This window comes from Rhincodon typus, chromosome 11 (assembly GCF_021869965.1).
Source record: "Rhincodon typus isolate 14 chromosome 11, sRhiTyp1.1, whole genome shotgun sequence".
Classification (NCBI taxonomy): domain Eukaryota; kingdom Metazoa; phylum Chordata; class Chondrichthyes; order Orectolobiformes; family Rhincodontidae; genus Rhincodon; species Rhincodon typus.
In genome coordinates this window covers 44,843,470-44,860,488 of record NC_063342.1, presented here as the reverse complement: position 1 = coordinate 44,860,488, position 17,019 = coordinate 44,843,470, and the positions used below count along the sequence as shown (strand labels likewise).

Below are 17,019 nucleotides of genomic sequence, written 5' to 3'. Positions count from 1 at the left end.
AATAAGATATTGTTTGAAAGTTAAATATTGACTTGTACAGTAGGAAAGCACTTCTGTGCTTCACACAATACTATGAATTTTTTGTGTCCATTTTAATGTGTAAGTGGAGCAGTACTGCATTGGAGTATCAACCTAGATTATGTACCAAAGTCAATGGAGTATGAATTGAAGCCAAGACCTGATTCAGAGGTGAGAGTGCAACTTTTACACCAAGGCTGGTGCCTAAATCCAAATAGAATCAAAATCTGATAGAATTTGAGTTACTGCCTCAGTTTTGCAGCTGCAGTTGACAAGAAAGTGTTGAGAAAGGAAATCCTTAATTTATAGTCTATCATTCTGTGGTCAGTTTGCACAGGTACAACATGAGCACGGATGATGGAAGTCTTCGGGCTAGTTTAATTTTTCCATTCAGTGTTGTAAAATTAGTTTTCTCCCTCCCTTTGCTTGGTATCATTCTACAGTAATGAGCCCAAGGTTTTCACATTGGCTACCATATCAAGAAGACCACTCAAATTAGATTTCAAATCCAACCACTCAAGTTGATTACTGTCTTGCATAAATTTCTTTCTGACCAAAGTTTTAGCTGATGTGCCCTTGTTTTAATAGCTTGACCTTTCTTAAGGAAATACTCTGTTTACCCCAACTGTACCATTTAGTGTCTCTGTACTTTTTCCTGATCCACACCCAGACTGCCACTGCCAGAGTGGGCAAGCCTAGTTGCCTTAGTTTTCCTCAAAATAATAATGTTTGATGTTAGGAATCAATTTTTTGATGCATCAAAGGCTTGTAAATTTCCTTTGTATTTTGATGAATGCAGTTCTGATGATATAGTCTGAGCTAAATCCTGTACAACTTTAGTATAACATCCTCTGATTTGTACTCCGCTGATCAAACAAATGTTTTTCAGCATTGTAATTGTTTTGTTCCTGTATTATTGTGATTTGACAAGTTTAAGAAGTTATTTTTCTCCCAGGCCCCTTCCAACTGCATGTTTACTTCTACTGCCAATATACATGCATAATACGATGTTTTCTTCAACTATTCAGTGCTTTTCATAGATATCTATTTAATTTATTGTCATCCTCCCACTTAATTTATCCATCTCTTCCACTGCTTGCTGCTTCTAGGTTGGGCATTCATTAGGATCATCATCTGTGAATTTAACTAATTTAGTTTCTTATGCATAGATAATAACAATCTAATAACATACATGAATAAAGTAGTGATTACATATTTAAAATGAATGGTGTCTGATATGATAATGTTATTCAATCAATGTACAATACTGTAGGTGTATCTAGGTATTGAGATTACAATAGCAAGTGTAAATTATACTTAATCTTTAAAGTGTTATTCCATGACAAAAAGAATTGCAGTGTAGTAGAATCATGATTGGCTACTGCCTCTTCCTTGACTGCTGCTATAGGTTTTTAACAATACAGTGTGTATGATGCCAAAATTTGTGGAGATTTTTGCATTTTACACATACGTGTAGTTGTGGAGGTAACTAATAATACTCTTGTTTTATAAGTCAGTAACAAATGGACTAGCATTTAGGACCAAAAGCCTTGTAAGTTAATACTTCATTTCCACTATCTTAATATACTATCTCTGTGTAGGGAATTTCAAGATAGAAGAAATGAGTGACAGCTCGCATGACAAAATGGAAATAGTAAACTGAAGCCTCAAACATGAATAATGGCCACTTGGGTAGGTACCAGAGAGTGCCCTGCACCAATGGAACCATACCGTAATTGGGGGTTGGGGGAGGAATTAAAAATTTTTTTGTATGTAGTTTAACAGACAATTTTCAAGTACAAATAGAATGATACAATTCTATTTAGTATCGTAAAACCTCCTCAGATTACAAAATAGCAGAAATGAGCCCAATAAAATCTTCTTTCTTCTGATCTTTTTTTAACTTGCCTTAGTATTGGATTGGATATTATTAAAATTAACAGCACGTGGCATTGTTAATGTGTAAAATGGCTAGCAAATTCATGGATATAAGAAATGTTGATGAGATCCAAATTTCCAGAATTTTTTGATCGATTTGTTTGCGCATGCCTTTTAGCCTCCTGTAATTTTTAAGGAACTGTTGGATTTGTACATTAGTTGCCCGTTAGACTTGCCACAGAAAGCTAGGAACAGAACCTCACAATATGAGTACTGTTCTTTTTAAACCAAGTGATTGTTATTAATACAATGCAAATGAACACCTCTGGTCCAGAAACAGTTAAAACAGATCTCATTTCAATGTGTAATCAATTGTTGTCAAAATTTGAAAATGATTTGTTCTTTGTCTCTTTTTCTCTCTCCTAATCTATTCTGTTTTTCTGTACTGTTTCTTAATCCCTAATTCTCACTGGTTAAGGAGATACTCTGTTGTTTCAAGCTTTCACTGAAATGATGTTGTGTTGTTTTCATTATTTGTTCATAATTCTGGCAAATTATGACACAAATTTTTTTTTGAGTTGCAAAGTACAGAAAGCATTTGAACTTCCAGTCTGTGCCTCTAGATACAAAATCTAGCAAGAATTAGTCCAAAATATTTAGACAGTTATTGATGGATGTGTTGAAATGCTTGACAATAAGAAAGGCAATCACGATGGCATAATGGCTTAGTGGTTAGCATTGCTGCCTTACAGCACCAGAGACCCAGATTTGATTCCATCCTCTGGCAATTGTCTGTGTGGAGTTTGCATGTTTTCCTCGTGTCTGCGTGGGTTTCCTCTGGGTGCTCAGGTTTCCTCCCACAGTCCAAAGATCCCTAGGATGGGAGATTCCAAGACTATAAGGCGCATTTTTAAGGTGAGAGAGATTTAAAAAAGACCAACTTTTTTCACAGAGGATGATTTGCGTGTGGAATGAACTTCCTGAGAAAGTGGTGGATCTGGGTACAATTATAACATTTAAAAGACATTTGGATAAGTACATGATTAGGAAAGGTTTGGAGGGATATGGGCCAGGAGCAGTGGGGTGGGACTAGTTTAGTTTGGGATTATGTTCAGCGTGGATTGGTTGGACTGAAGGGTCTGTTTCCGTGCTGTATGATTATGACTGTATGTGCAGGTTAGGCGGAATGGCCACACTAAATTGCCTGTAGTGTCCAGGGATTTGCAGGCTAGGCGGATTAGCCGTGGAAAATGCAGGTTACAGGGATATGATAGGGGTGTGGTTCTGGGTGAGATGCTTTTTGGAAGGTTGGTATGGATTTGATGGGCTGAATGGCGTGCTTGCACACTGTTGGGATTCAATGATTTGATGATTCTGCTCTAATTATTGAATATGAAACCTTATGCAGTGAGTAATATTTTCTGTTATCTGATTCCATAATGTTTACATTAAAATCGAAGGAACAGGAAAGCCCCGCAAAACTTTGTTTCTGTGTTTAGTTATTCCCTACCTAACCTATTTGGAAGATAATTTCAGTCTGTCAAGTATATGATGTGTTTCATGTGCATGATGCACATACTTGCAATGCAATGAGTTCTGCATAAAGCAAATATTAAAAGCTAAACCGTCATGTTGAAGTTTTTCTGAGTTATCTGAATTAAGAACTGGGACTTTTTTGCTGGCAAATAAATAAAGCAATTAAAAGAAGTATGTCAGGTTATTTGTGATATTTTTCAGGCCAGTCCAAATAACAGATTGTGCTTTGTAGTTGCACTACAATTCCTGTTTAATTGATGTTTTTGCTAATTGAGTTTACTTGTAAATTAATGTTTATTTCCTGACAGGTAGCAAGTAACTGTACTGTTATTTTTTTCCCTTCCTAGGATTAGAAAAATAGACCCATTTAGATCAATAGTTCCCAAACAGTGAGCTCCAAGGCAGTAATGGCAGCCCTGGAGTGGAGACCCTGTGGGACAGCCCTAAGAGTTGTTCCCAGGCTCTTTGATATCTCTTTGCTGGTGCTTACTAGAATTCATGGTTTGAATGGCCCATCCTGTTCTCAGATGCCCATCATTGCTTGCAAAATGGTTGTTAAAATATCCCTTGCTCTACAGGTGCCCAGCTCTTCTTTAACTTCACACTCCCAATCTGGCTCCAGGGTTACAGCAATGTTTAAACATTAAAACAGGGTGGCACTGGTGGCAACTTCATTTATTTCTTGGAGTGACAGGTTTTGCAGTCCATCCACAGCTTTCTCAAACCTAATATGTTTGTAGGTGAATCTTAATTTTATAGTGATAAATATTTGGTAGTTATTGCTGAAAGTGACACGGTTCCCATACATAACGTCTAGTTATATAATATCATGCACAACAAGGGAAACACCAACAGCACAACTTCCTGCATAGATTTTTCTTTGTTAATTTTACTGCTAGCTTGATTTCATCCCTGCCTTTTTCTGTGTATTCTTTTGTGTTCAACACTGCCCTTTCAATGTTGTTCAGGAAGTCCCCTTGCTCATGCACCAAAAGTGAAATTTGCACAAAAAGATCTTGTAGCTCTTTGATTTGATTTTCAAGGTTGATTAATTCCTTGTGGCGATTCTCAATTTCAGACAGATGACCTTTAGTAATTTTGACATCACTGAGAAAGTTCTCGTTGAAAACGTACCATTTGTCATGCTCCACCATGTTGTTCAGCTCCTCTTCTGATACTTCCTTTCCAACAACTTCAAGCTGGCGTTGAATGAAATTTTTGCAATTTTCTTGTTTTTTGTTTAGAACAGTATTAAAGTCTGACATGCCTGTCTGATACTGCTTCAACAGCATTAAATATTGTGTCCTCTTCATTCTTGAAATAATTGCATCCTCTCCAGCGTCAGCCTCTGATTGTTGTGCATCCTTTGATAATGTATCTAAATGTTTGTGAATGGACTCGGCTTGGAGTTTGATTTCTTTAATGAGGTTGGAACTGTCCTTTTTAATAATGCTGAACCGACGTGTGGAAACCATGGTGGTGCTCTGTTGACTCAGTTTCTTTATATCATTATTTAGTTCATTGATTTCATCTTGAATTTTCTGTGCACCTAGTAAGAAATTCTCCATGATTGGCTCTTTTTCAAAAATAATGGCTTGTTGTTTAAAGTAAATACTCTCTTCAGTTTGCTTGCTTTCTTCACCTTCATTGCCTGTCTTAAGTTCAGCCTCTCTTGCCCGTTGTTTAAGTTCTTGAAGCCGATCCTTCATTTTGGCTAGCTATAGTCTGCTACTATAAGTTATCCTTCCATCTGCACGAGTACTGCGTCCACAGGTTCTTGAATTTTGTATCCTTGCAGACATCTTTTCATCTGTGTAAATAGGATATATTCTTAGAATTTAAAATGCAAACAATTTGATTTTATTTTACAAATTAGTGTAATTTCTGAAAAAAAAAGCACTGGGTTGCACAGGCACTTTTGTTTTCAATTTTAATCAATGTACTTTGTTGGATGCTAGTAGAAGGATTTTTATTCGCAGGTAGCTGTGTTATATTTTTATTGAAAAGTTACTTCAATAACTTAAACAAATCATCAATATTTATTAGGGGCAAAAGACAAACAAAATAATTATTAATGCCATTTACTCTGGAAAAGTTCCTTAAATGGGTTCTTGTCTGTCTAGCCTGTCATACAGCATCAGGTAACTTAAGTGAAGAAAACACCTTGAATGTTGGACAACTTTATAAGCATGGTTTTCACCAAAGATACAGGTAACCTGTTGGTCCATGGATGGCCAGGACATTAAATCTTTAAATACCTATGCTTACTGGCGAAGAAAAAGAAGTAATGGCAAGAAACGTGAAAGCGTTTGTAGATGCATTTCAGCCTTTGGTGTTTGTAATTTGGGTGATGAGTTGATTTCCAAGGCTAAGTAACCTGCACGAATGTGGACCTTATTACCACAGGTACAATCCCATATGTAGCTATCATGGCGTGAATTAAACTTTTCTCTTGAATTGTATATTGCTGTGTTTTGTCCAATTTCTCAAAAAAAACATAATTGATGCAACCACACAAAGTATAATCAGGAAGATTGTCTCTTTATGGATCTAAATAGATTCGTTTGCTACTCGTCATAGCCGTATTTTTCACACTACAGTTGAGGCTTACACTATGGCTTAAACAAAGACTTGATAAGTCACCAAAGCACTATGGTGCGATGTCTAATATTTTATAAGGAAAACTGTCAAATGCTGGTCAGATCAAGCTGGGCAGTCTGTAACTGTCCTGTCTAGCTGAGTTTTGTCTTTAGAACATTTGGTATGCTTTTATTTTACCCAATTTGGCATCAAAATCTATATAATTAACAGTGCGGATTGCACCACTTGGAAGATGAGCTACTAGCATCCAACAAAGTATGTTGATTAAAATTGAAAACAAAAGTGCCTGTGCAACCCAGTGCTTTTTTTTCCAGAAATTACATTAATTTGTAAAATAAAATGCTCTGAAATTGTAAATTACTCCATCTATACAGATACTGAGCCAACTTGTGTGGAAAACAATAGCATTGATCTCCATAAAGTGGGTAAAAGAAATTTTGCTGCCTCCAGTAACTTATAAAACAATCAAGTGAAGTATCACTGTCATTATATCTGAAACAGTTGGAAGAATTGTTCTTTTGGGTCTGCAAGTGGAATCATAGCTGATTTAAGTCCCATGCTTTAATATAGCTTAATTAATGAATATTTTGTTATAGTAGTTATGCTGAATTTGTACGTATGAAGTTCATGTGCACAAATTTGCATCAGAAAGATTTTTTTTACCCATCTGGAATGTTTTGAACTTTCTTGTTCACCATAATTTCAGCAAGTGTGTAGCTCTACAATATGTGTATTTTTTTCAATTTACTTAGAGTAGTTAGAGGGCAAGGAGGTGTGTCTTTCGAAAGGAAATTTGCAAAGTAGGCTACATAAACATTTTGAAGGTGACAGTGAAGGTTGGAAAAACGATATATTATTTATAAAGTGAAAATGTTTGTTTTTTTTTAATTATAGCATTGACTACAAAAGTGAAGTTGTGTGATTCGTTGATATTGGTTAGGTTACATATGGAGGATTGTTCAGGGTAAGGAATCAGTGTTAAGCTGCACTAAAGATGAGAGGCTTTAGTTACATGGGCTCAAATGAAATTGTAGTTCATTAACTTGAACAATAAAGCTTGAAAACATGTGAAATGCTTTGAAAGGCTTAAACAGTGAATGATTCTTTGCACAGGCTAGAAAGTTATAACAAGGACATAAATGCAACATTTTCACTGTAAAAATGAATGGAGAAGGTAGAAGCTATTTTTCAGCAAGTTAGAACATTGAGTGCTTTTCCACTTGATATAAGTATGGTTCACCAAATGGCTACCTTATGTGCTGTAATTTATATATTTCAACCTTACTTCAAAGTTAAATTCTAAAGTGATGCAGCATCATTACTCTTAATGGTCATGTTAATTTTAAAATTTGTTTCAGGTGAGTCATAGTTGCCAGTCACACTAATTCCTGTTCAGCGAAATCTACTCTTGGCAGATAATTCATCACCTTGAATTTGGCTTTTTACAGTAATCTTAGACTGTCCCTCCCCCCTCACCAGTATATAATATTTTTAACCAACCTGTTTAGTTATGTTATGGTACACGTGCAGGACAGGTGGGATTCTAACCCATACTCTGACACTGCATCAGAAAACACCACTTCTCCAAACCCCGCTTTAATAAATGTTCACTTAAAAAGATAAAAACTTAAATTGTTAGGAGTATAAGTCGTTCATTAAATGAACTCATGCTACAACAAAGTTTTGGTCACCTTCCTGTATCATGTAACCTTTTCCCTCACCTCCTTACTCTTTCTCACAGAATTGGTTCTGGTATTAAATGCTACACTCTGAACTAGTTAGGATAGGTGTTAATTCAGCAATTCCAAACTATAATGCAGATAGCCATGTCCAGAGTTTGTGCTGTTGCAATAAAATAGTAAAGGTCTGTAAATAATACTGATTGTGCCATGTGAAAAACAAGCATAGTTGTAAACTTTAATAAATAAATTATTGAAAGTGTGCCAGCAGCAAGATTTACCACCCCCCCCCAACCCCGTAAAGGAATGCTCTCGACCCTTGGTAAAACAGTTTGGACTTGGGCCAGAAACTAGTCTGTGTACGTGGGTATTTAATCTGTGGCGTATTATGAGCGATGTATATCTTTAAATATAAAACCTATTTTGCTATACAAAGCGGAGACATGGTTTTAGTTTCATATTTAGAATTTTTTTTTATGTGAGCTTTTTACCATCTGTTTTTAAAATAATGTTTTTAATGATGTTTGAAGTGAAGAGATTTGGGTTAATAGTTTGGTGCAGGTAAAACAAAACTGTGCTGTTGCCTAGCAACAGGGATTCAGGGACACATGGAGACACAGAAAAATCCAGAAGAAGGTCAGTGATTCAGAGTGTATGTGGACTCCAGAGATTAGAGGTGGGAATTTTAAACTCTCTAAGAAATCCAGCAAGACAACTGGGAACTGAATTTACGGAGCTGGTGTTTTGTTTGATGTTTAAGTAGCAGCAAGTTTAGTTTGCAGTTTATTTGGATGTCACAGGAAGCAGTACTAGCCAAAGTAAAAGGCACCTAGTGAATGTGCAGAAATTCACCAGAAGGAAACTGGCTGCATCTGTGTCAACTTGAGGAACAACCCTTAGTGTGGAAATAGCACTAAACCTTTGTTTGGGTTTGGAGTTTGTAAGAATATTGCTGGGATAAAAGGAATAGAGTGATGTGAATCCTTTACTAATGTTTATAATGATTCTGACCAACCTTTTCATCTAGTATAATGCAGTTCATGTTTTGTTTTCAATTCTTCGTGTTGAAAGTACACAGGCAGACACTTTTGAATGTGTTTTAAAATACAGAGTTAGAGTTGGTCATACCGTGTTTCAATCTGGGATTTAACTTGTCCAGTATTTGCATCAACTGGGATTGTAACAGTACAAATTGTTTGATTTGCCCTGTGTTACCTTATGGAATTTAGTTTTTTTCCCATGATAAAACAATGTCCTAACTATCAGAAGTGTGGGTGAATTTCACGAGTAATACTTAACTTTCAGGCGTTCATGTGCATTTCTAAAGAGTATTACACAGTTGTGTACTTTAGTTTGAAATGCATTATTTAAACAAAGTGAAACTCAGGAAAATTAATAATCTATGCAAATAGTGGGGCTGGGTTATAAAGGCTGAATTACATTGCCCAAGTACCATGAATTACTTTTAAAGAAAAGATCACATTTAATATCCTAGTCTTTTATCTATTTTACATTTTGAAAGTAGCTTTTGTTTGTAATTTGCCATCCAGGGAGTGTATCCTTTCAATCTGTTGAATTCCGCTACACTTTGGCTGCTTTTTAAAATAACTCAACTGACTCCACCTCAATTAATTTAATCCATGAGTCATTTTTTAAAAAAAGATAAACTTTAAATTGGTGGATTTGACTTGGAGCTGATGTTGTGACTACTGCTTCAAAACTGTGTGCGTTGTAAAGTTTGTCATAATCCATGACAAACGTACATCATAATGAAATCATATCAAGAAACTATGTCATAAATGTGGGAAAATCACAACAAGCATTTGGAATTATGTAATATTAGTTTCAAACCTCCTTAAATGCTTACTCCTCAGCCAATCTTGCAATAACTGGTAAGTTTTCTTTAGTGCAGACAGTTAAAATTGGAAAAGGGCCAACAGAGATTTTCTGCTAAAGACATTGACTCAAGACCTTGATTGACCTGCTGGGGAAAGAAGACCAAGAAGACAGCAAAATAACCTCTGCTTATTGCTAATCTTCCTTATGAAATAAGAAATAAGTATAGTTTAAGAGGGTTTAAATATTGTGGGATCTGAATAACCTATGTCCATCACAGTCATTAAGTATGCCAGCTTGCTTTCAAACAAAAACTGATGGCAACAAACATTTTGTTCCCTATTCATCAATGGAATTAATCTGTCTAAGTATGATTCCATGTTTTCAGTTTGCTAATTACAGGTAGTCATTGATTGATGTGTTTTAAAGTAATATAGTTTTGCCATAAAATTGCTTTTAATCTATTTTTCTAATCAGTCTGTTCAGAGATGTTATTACACACCTCTGGACCAGGTGGCACTTGAACCTGGGCCTCTTGGTCCAGGCATAAGGACACTATCACTGCGCCACAAGAGGGCCATATATCAAGGCTTTTACTTTAGTACTCATTATTCCAATGACATGTGTTTGATTTGCAATAACATGATTATTAATGATCAGTAACAAGTTGGCAGATGTATAAGCAATGTTAGAAATGGTCTTTAATGGATGATTGACATTTATTTCTACATCACTGAGCACAGAGTTTCATTTCTAAGTCTCTATACTTGCTGTTCCAAACCATCCAGCTATGCTTGGGACTATTCCCATCTTCACTATTTCCACCACATTGTGTGCAGTTTGTGTGGTGGTATTATTCACTATAAGCAAGAAAAGATGTACAGGAGCAAGATGATCCACTTTGCTAAAAAGATGCCAAATTGGGCCGGATGACTTCAAATACGTAACTTGAACATTTACATGGGTTTCTCTGGGAATATGTGTTTCCAATAACATGTTTTGCATGATGCAGCACTTTTCAGGAACTTAACTACCATTTCCAGCAACTTTGTTTTTGTTCCTGATTTACAGCATCCGCAGTTCTTTTGGTTTTTATGTTATTTGAGGATTACCTGTAACTAGTTTTGGCAAAGTGGTCTAGCTGCTGCTAAGTTGCTGCACAGCAATGGTCAGCTATTTTGTTTTCTCTTTTTTTCTTTCATGTAATATGGATGTCACTGGACCATCCATAGTTGCTCTTAAACTGAATGGTTTACTCAGCCATTTCAGAGGGCATTTAAGATTCAGAGTTGCATGTTGGCCAGGGCTGCTAGTGATTTCAAATTTCCCTCTCTAAGTTACAGTTTCATAGACTGTTATAGAGACTGGCTTTCATTCCATTAGTTGCCAGGGTGGAACTTGAAACCCCGCCTACCGTGCACAAGCCTAGGCCTCTGGATTACTACAGTAGCAACATTACTGCTGTGCCACTGATGACTCCTAATGCTGTGCAGCTTCCAGATCAGTAACATTTTTATTGATTAGCTTCATAACCCGCATCCATTGTTTTCAGTCAAACTATTTTTATCTTATCACAGAGTCATAGAATTATTATGGTGTAGAAGGAGACTATTTGGCTCGCATTGCTGCACCAACTCTGTATAATAGAGCCAGTCGTCTGCCTTTTCCCCATATCTCTGCACACTATTTCTATCCAAAAAAATCCAATCCCCGTGCTGAACCTGCCTCCACCACATTTCTGGACAGTGCATTCCAAAGTGTTTTTGAAAATGTGTGAAAATGCTTTTTTTTTCCTCGCATCATCCTTGCAAGATTAGAATTTTTCGTATAGACAGTGAAGAAGTGAATTCAAGCATAATGAGAAAAGGTTTTGTTATGTATGCAGAATTGTGGCAAATTTCCAGGGGATGGTAAAGCTTAGCATTGTCAATGACGTCACTGCGAAGAGCTATGTGACTGTCCAAATAGCCCAAGGGGAATCGACAGAGGTCTGTATAACCTCCATATGAGTGAATATCTGTTGCTGTGAGTATGTTTCCTGTTTTCTCTTTCAGGTCTTATCCATTCCCTCTGAAAGCCAGAATTAAGCTTGCCTTAACCGTATTCGTGACATGTATTCCAGATCCTAGCAACTTGCTGTGTTTAAGAAAAGAAGCTTCCTCATCACCATTGATTCTTTTCATAATTCCTTAAAATTAGTGTCCCTTGATTAGGGTAGAAAAGTAAGTTGTGAAGAGAATATGGCTACAGAGGACTACGCATAGCTTAGTTGAGTGCAAAGAGATCTGGCAAATGGAGTATAATGTGGGAAAGTAATGAAATTGTCTACTTTGACAGGAAGAATAAAAAAAATCATTTTAGCTCAATAGTAAGACAATGCAGAGCACAGATGCAAGGGACCCAGGCATCCTAGTACGTAAATCACAAAAGGCTAGGATACAAGTAATTAATAAAACAAACAGAATTTTATTATTTATTACAATGAGAATTGAATACAGAAGTAGTGTGGTTATCCTTCAGTTATACAGTGCTCTGGTGAGATCCCAGGCAATGTTCCCACTCAGCTGCATGGTGACACACATCGGCATGCTGATTGCAGTATTGACTTACAGTTCTGAATATTGCTGCTGCGCACAGGACTTAGGGACCCATACATCCACCAAGAAAATTAGAGGGAACACTGACCGCAGGTCAAGAAATCTGTATTTTATTACAGTCCTTATTTAAGAAAAGATGTAAATGTGATGGAAGCAGTTTAGAGAAGGTTTACTAGACTACTACCTGGAATGGTGTGGATTGTTTTATGAGGAAAGGTTGGATAGGCTAGATTTGTAACTGCAGGAGTTTAGAAGAGTAAGAGATGAAATATGTAAGATGCAAAAGAGGGTTGACAGGATGGATGTGGAAAATATGTTTTAGTTTGTGGGAAAATCTAAAACTAGGAGTCACTGCTTAAAAATGGGAGATCATCCATTTAATTCACAAATAAAATTTCTTTCTCTGAGGGTTGAGAATCTTTGGATTCCTCAAATGTGTTGGAAACTGAGACATTGAATATTTTTAATGCAGAGGTTGATAGATTTTTAGTAAGCAGAAGGGTAAAAGGTTATGAGGGGTAGGTAGAAAAGTGTAGTTTGCAATTACATTCAGAATCAGATCAGCAGTTACCTTATTAAGCGATGAAGCTGGATTATGGAGCCAAAAGGCCTAACTGTGCTCCTAACTTGTATGTTCATAAGGATCTTTGTCATGCTATTAAAAAGCTCTGCTACAATCAAAATATACTACATTTCAAAAAATATGCATTGACAATGTCTGAAATTTTCTCAAAGAACAGCAGCAAAGTTATTAGGCTATACAAGTTATTATTATTCTCTCTTTTTCAGATTCATGCTCACTCTTTTTATTTACAGCAATGTTCATTTTCCCTCTTTCAGATTCCTTCTAATTCTTTACCCATAACAGATGTTGGACTCTGCCCCATTTTGTCCTGGGCTGTCACTGTGCTTTTTAAAGATTAAAGATAAACACCATCTCCTGATTATTGTGCTCGCTGCTTTCCAGTCCTTAAGTGTTTTCATTTTTAATAAATTCTTAGACATAGTGTCAAGAAGATTACTGATTTGTATTGGATGAAGTTCCTTGTAAGAAGTTCATTGGCCTCTCCTACCTGTGCCTTTTTTCTTTCCGTAAGTTATTGATGATCAGATTATCTGAAATTTCTTTTAATTCATTTCTGTGTTCTCCTCCCCAAACCAACTATTACCTTGTATGTTTAGAGACTGTTGTGGTCTATTCAATTAAAAATAGATAAGAGTAATTTATCTTGCACATTTGCTATCATTGTTTGTGCTGTTTGTTATCCCAACCTCATTTTAAATTTGTTTCTCCTAATGAGTCTGGTAACCTCTTTGCCTAGTTTTTATAACTTTCGCAATCAAACTGTGCTGTCCATAGAATTATACATAAGGAACAATCTTTTTTTCTCTTATTGCCCCAATATTGCTATCCATTTTTCCAGTAGCCAAATGCTCACTGTGTATTCTGTATATTTCCAAATACAAATCAATTTTAACCTTTCTTTTCTCTGCAACGGTGTTGATTAGTTTCCTGAGCTGCACCCAAATGCAGCCCTTGTAAAGCTGAATGTTTAAATGGTACCTATTGTCTTTTCCACCGTAAACCTCAAGTTAAAGTCCTCATGATAACTTCTACCAAGATGTTATCTTGCTGTGATCTGCTTTACCATCTCCTGATTGTTATAACAATTGCACTAAAACAGAATCTTGTAACGTAGGTGAACATTTCATGGTTTTTCATTGGAGCATAATCAGCTAAAACTGGACACAGAGCCACAGGAGGGAATCTAAAAGGGGAGATGGTGGCATAGTCATCATGTCATTGTACTAGTAATCTGCTGGAAACTGGGTTCCAGTTCCACCATGGTAAAATTTGAATTCAAATAATAAAAATCTAGAATTATAATTAGTGTAGTCGTGACCACAAAAACATGATAGTTGTTGTTAAAACCCACCAGGTTCACTAACATCCTTTCAAGAAGGAGATCTGTTCTTACCTGTTCTTGCCTCCGTGTGATTCCAGACCCATAATTTTATATAGCCACTACAAAGTCTAAGAAAAGGACCATTTGTCATTGACCTATTTATAATATTCATATCATATCTGGAGTGTAGATTTCAAAATTGTCGCAAATTGTGGGTATAGATTAGGGTTGCTGAAGGTTTTAAAAGAACCTAGGTCCAACAGTCCTTCCAGAACAGAGACCTAATTCAGTATGTCAGAAAGCAGGGTGCCCCTGGAGTGTAACAGAAAATTGCTTTTACTGTGATGGTTTGCGATACATGGGGTAAACATTGAAAACAATTAGCTTGTTTTCGTTCAGGATAATTGAGGATTGATTTTAGTTAATGAAACACAGACATTGCAAGTTTTTAAGGCTATTCAGAGCAGACCTAGCTGGCAACAAGAAAAATATAGTTCCCTTCCTAGAAAAGAGGGTGGGAGTGTTCAAGGCAAGTACAATTATCTCAGTGTAAACAGTTAGTTTGTGAAACTTGTGAGGATTGTTTGGTAAGAAATCTGCAATTTGTCAAAGTTCGAGAAAGTCAAAGCTCTCAGCTTTATTTGTATTAATGTAAAAAGAGTGCACAGTTCACAAGAACTGAGCAGAAACAGTTGAGTCGACTCTCCACAGCCTGCCCACTATCTATGTGGCCCAAGTGAGGAGTGAAGGAGCTTGAGACCACCCAGGAAAATATAGCCTGCTTGATTATAACCACAGCCACAAGGATTCACCCTCTCCACTACCAAAGTTCAATAGCAATAGTGTACAAAATGTACAAGATGCACTACAGAAGTTCACTATTGCCCCTCAGACAGCACCTTCCAAACCCACGACCGCTACTGTCTGGAAGGACAGCAGATGGAGATGGGTGGTGTTCCAATGTAAGTTCCCATCCAAGTCTTACACATTCCTGACTTGGAAATATATCGCTGTTCCTTCAGTGTTGCTGGGACAAAATCCTGGAACTCCACCTTAATGATGTTGTGGATCTATCTGTCCTAAATGAACTGCAGCAGTTTGGAAGGCAGCTCACTAGCATTTTTTTAACGGCAAGGAGTGATGGGCAATAAATACTGGCCTAGCCAGCAACACCCACATTCCATGACTAATAAAATAAATTCAATATTTTTCTCTTTAAATTTTACTATCTTTTTAGTTTTTTTTTAAGATGGTGGATCCTTGTGTTGAAAGTTTTTCTTTCTCATTGAAATATATATATTTTTCAATGTCAGAATTATTCCCTAAATTTCTGCCACTGTGTTGCTGTTGATCTATCCCTGAATCTAATTTTTAAGTTGACTTTATTTCTGCTTTCACATCCTCACAATTGCCCTTAATGAAAATTAAAGATAGATCCACTCTTCCCTCCCTCCATCTGAATGTAAAATTCAATCATATTATAGTCACTACTACTTCGGAGTATCTTCACTTTGAGATCTTTAATTAATCCTACCTTGCTGAATAATACCAGGTCCAGTATCGCCTGATTAAAAGCAAAATACTGCCGATGCTGGAAATCTGAAACAAATATAGAAATTGCTGGAGAAACTAGGCAGATCTGAGGAAGAGTCATACCGATTTGCAACATTAGCTCTGTTTCTCTCTCCACAAAAGTTGCCAGATCGGCCTAGTTTCTCCAGCATTCTGTTTGTTTTAATATAACCTAATTTCTCCTTGATTCTAGAACATGGTGTTCTAAGAAATAATCCCAAAAGCATTCTATGAACTCCTCATTTAGGCTACCTTTGCACACTTACAGAGCAGACTCAAAGGGCTGAGTTGCCTACTCCTGCTCCTAGTTCTAGTTTGATTCTTCCAGTTTATAAATAGATTAAAACTCCCCATGATTGTCAGCATACCTTTCTGACACGCTCTCAATTTTTCTTCCCTTATACTCGATCCTACCGTGTCGTTACTATTACGGAGCTTGTACAGCGCTTTTGCAAGTGATTTCTTTACAGTTATCATTTTCTTATCTCTACCCAACCACTTCTATGTACTGGCTTCTTGATCTTAAATCAGAATCTCTCTGACTGTGCATGATCCCTAGTTCTGCACTAAACCTCTATCCTGCTTCAATTCCCTAATTTTGGAATTGTATAAGGCATTTTCTTTAAATATATGTCACGACATTTATGATCTTTTAATTTTGTTACACAACTTTACAAATCATAAATGTTATTCATGACTTACTTTGCGCATGCACCTTAAAACATTCTTAAAATGTTAATAATCAGTGTACAGTACCTTTATGCAATCAAACTAGTATTTAATGGCGTTTGTTCAAGATCTCAGCTGGAATTGTGGCTCCCCGGATATAAAGTGAGGAATCTATGCATTGTAGCTTCCATGGTGTGCTTGAAGTCTCTAAGAGCAAGCTGCATTCTAAGACCACAATGGCTTTCCTTTAATAGTTCTCCATGTTGTAAACATTAGTGGGGAAGCAACTTCCGACTGTATTAAGTGTTGTGAGTTCTCAGACTTCGTAAACTGGCAAACCTCCAAAGAAGATGTGATCAGACTGCTTGGATGTTTAAATGACGTCAAGAACAAGAAAATTTCTTCATGTTGTTTCCTGTTCTGGGAATCTGGTTCTGCCTGTTTGGAGCCTTTCAGAGGAGTACGTTCGTTGTCAGCTGTCCAATAGCTGAAAGCCTATCGAGAGAATTCCAAAACTCTCAGCAGTATGAAGTATTAAGTAACATAGTTCAGAAGGAAGAAGCACCTAGACCAATAACTTATCACTGGTTTCTATATTTTTAATATATTTAGACGAGAAGAATATTGTGCTGTATTTTGTATTTAAAGCTAAAGTATTAAATATTAAGTCGGGAAGGCATGGTCTGGCAAGCAAGACCTTTCCCACAGGAACAATAGTTTCACTGA

The 17,019-nt window shown here is 36.5% G+C and overlaps 2 protein-coding genes across 5 annotated transcripts in view; one reads left to right on the top strand and one right to left on the bottom strand.

Annotated features, from left to right (window-relative positions):
* The window catches only part of arl13b (ADP-ribosylation factor-like 13b), a 76,722-nt gene that overhangs the window by 31,458 nt on the left and 28,245 nt on the right, over positions 1 to 17,019 (top strand). The window lies entirely within an intron of this gene.
* On the bottom strand, positions 4,092 to 16,600 carry stx19 (syntaxin 19). The gene is made up of 2 exons (XM_020528334.2): positions 16,381 to 16,600; positions 4,092 to 5,242 (listed from the first exon to the last, which is right to left on the bottom strand). The coding sequence occupies exon 2, from the start codon at positions 5,139 to 5,141 to the stop codon at positions 4,260 to 4,262; it is 882 nt and encodes a 293-aa protein (XP_020383923.1). The 5' UTR covers positions 5,142 to 5,242; positions 16,381 to 16,600; the 3' UTR covers positions 4,092 to 4,259.

Coding starts and splice junctions, on each gene's coding strand:
- stx19 (XM_020528334.2), bottom strand. CDS start 5,141: ATGAAGGATCGGCTTCAAGAACTTAAACAACGGGCAAGAGAGGCTGAA.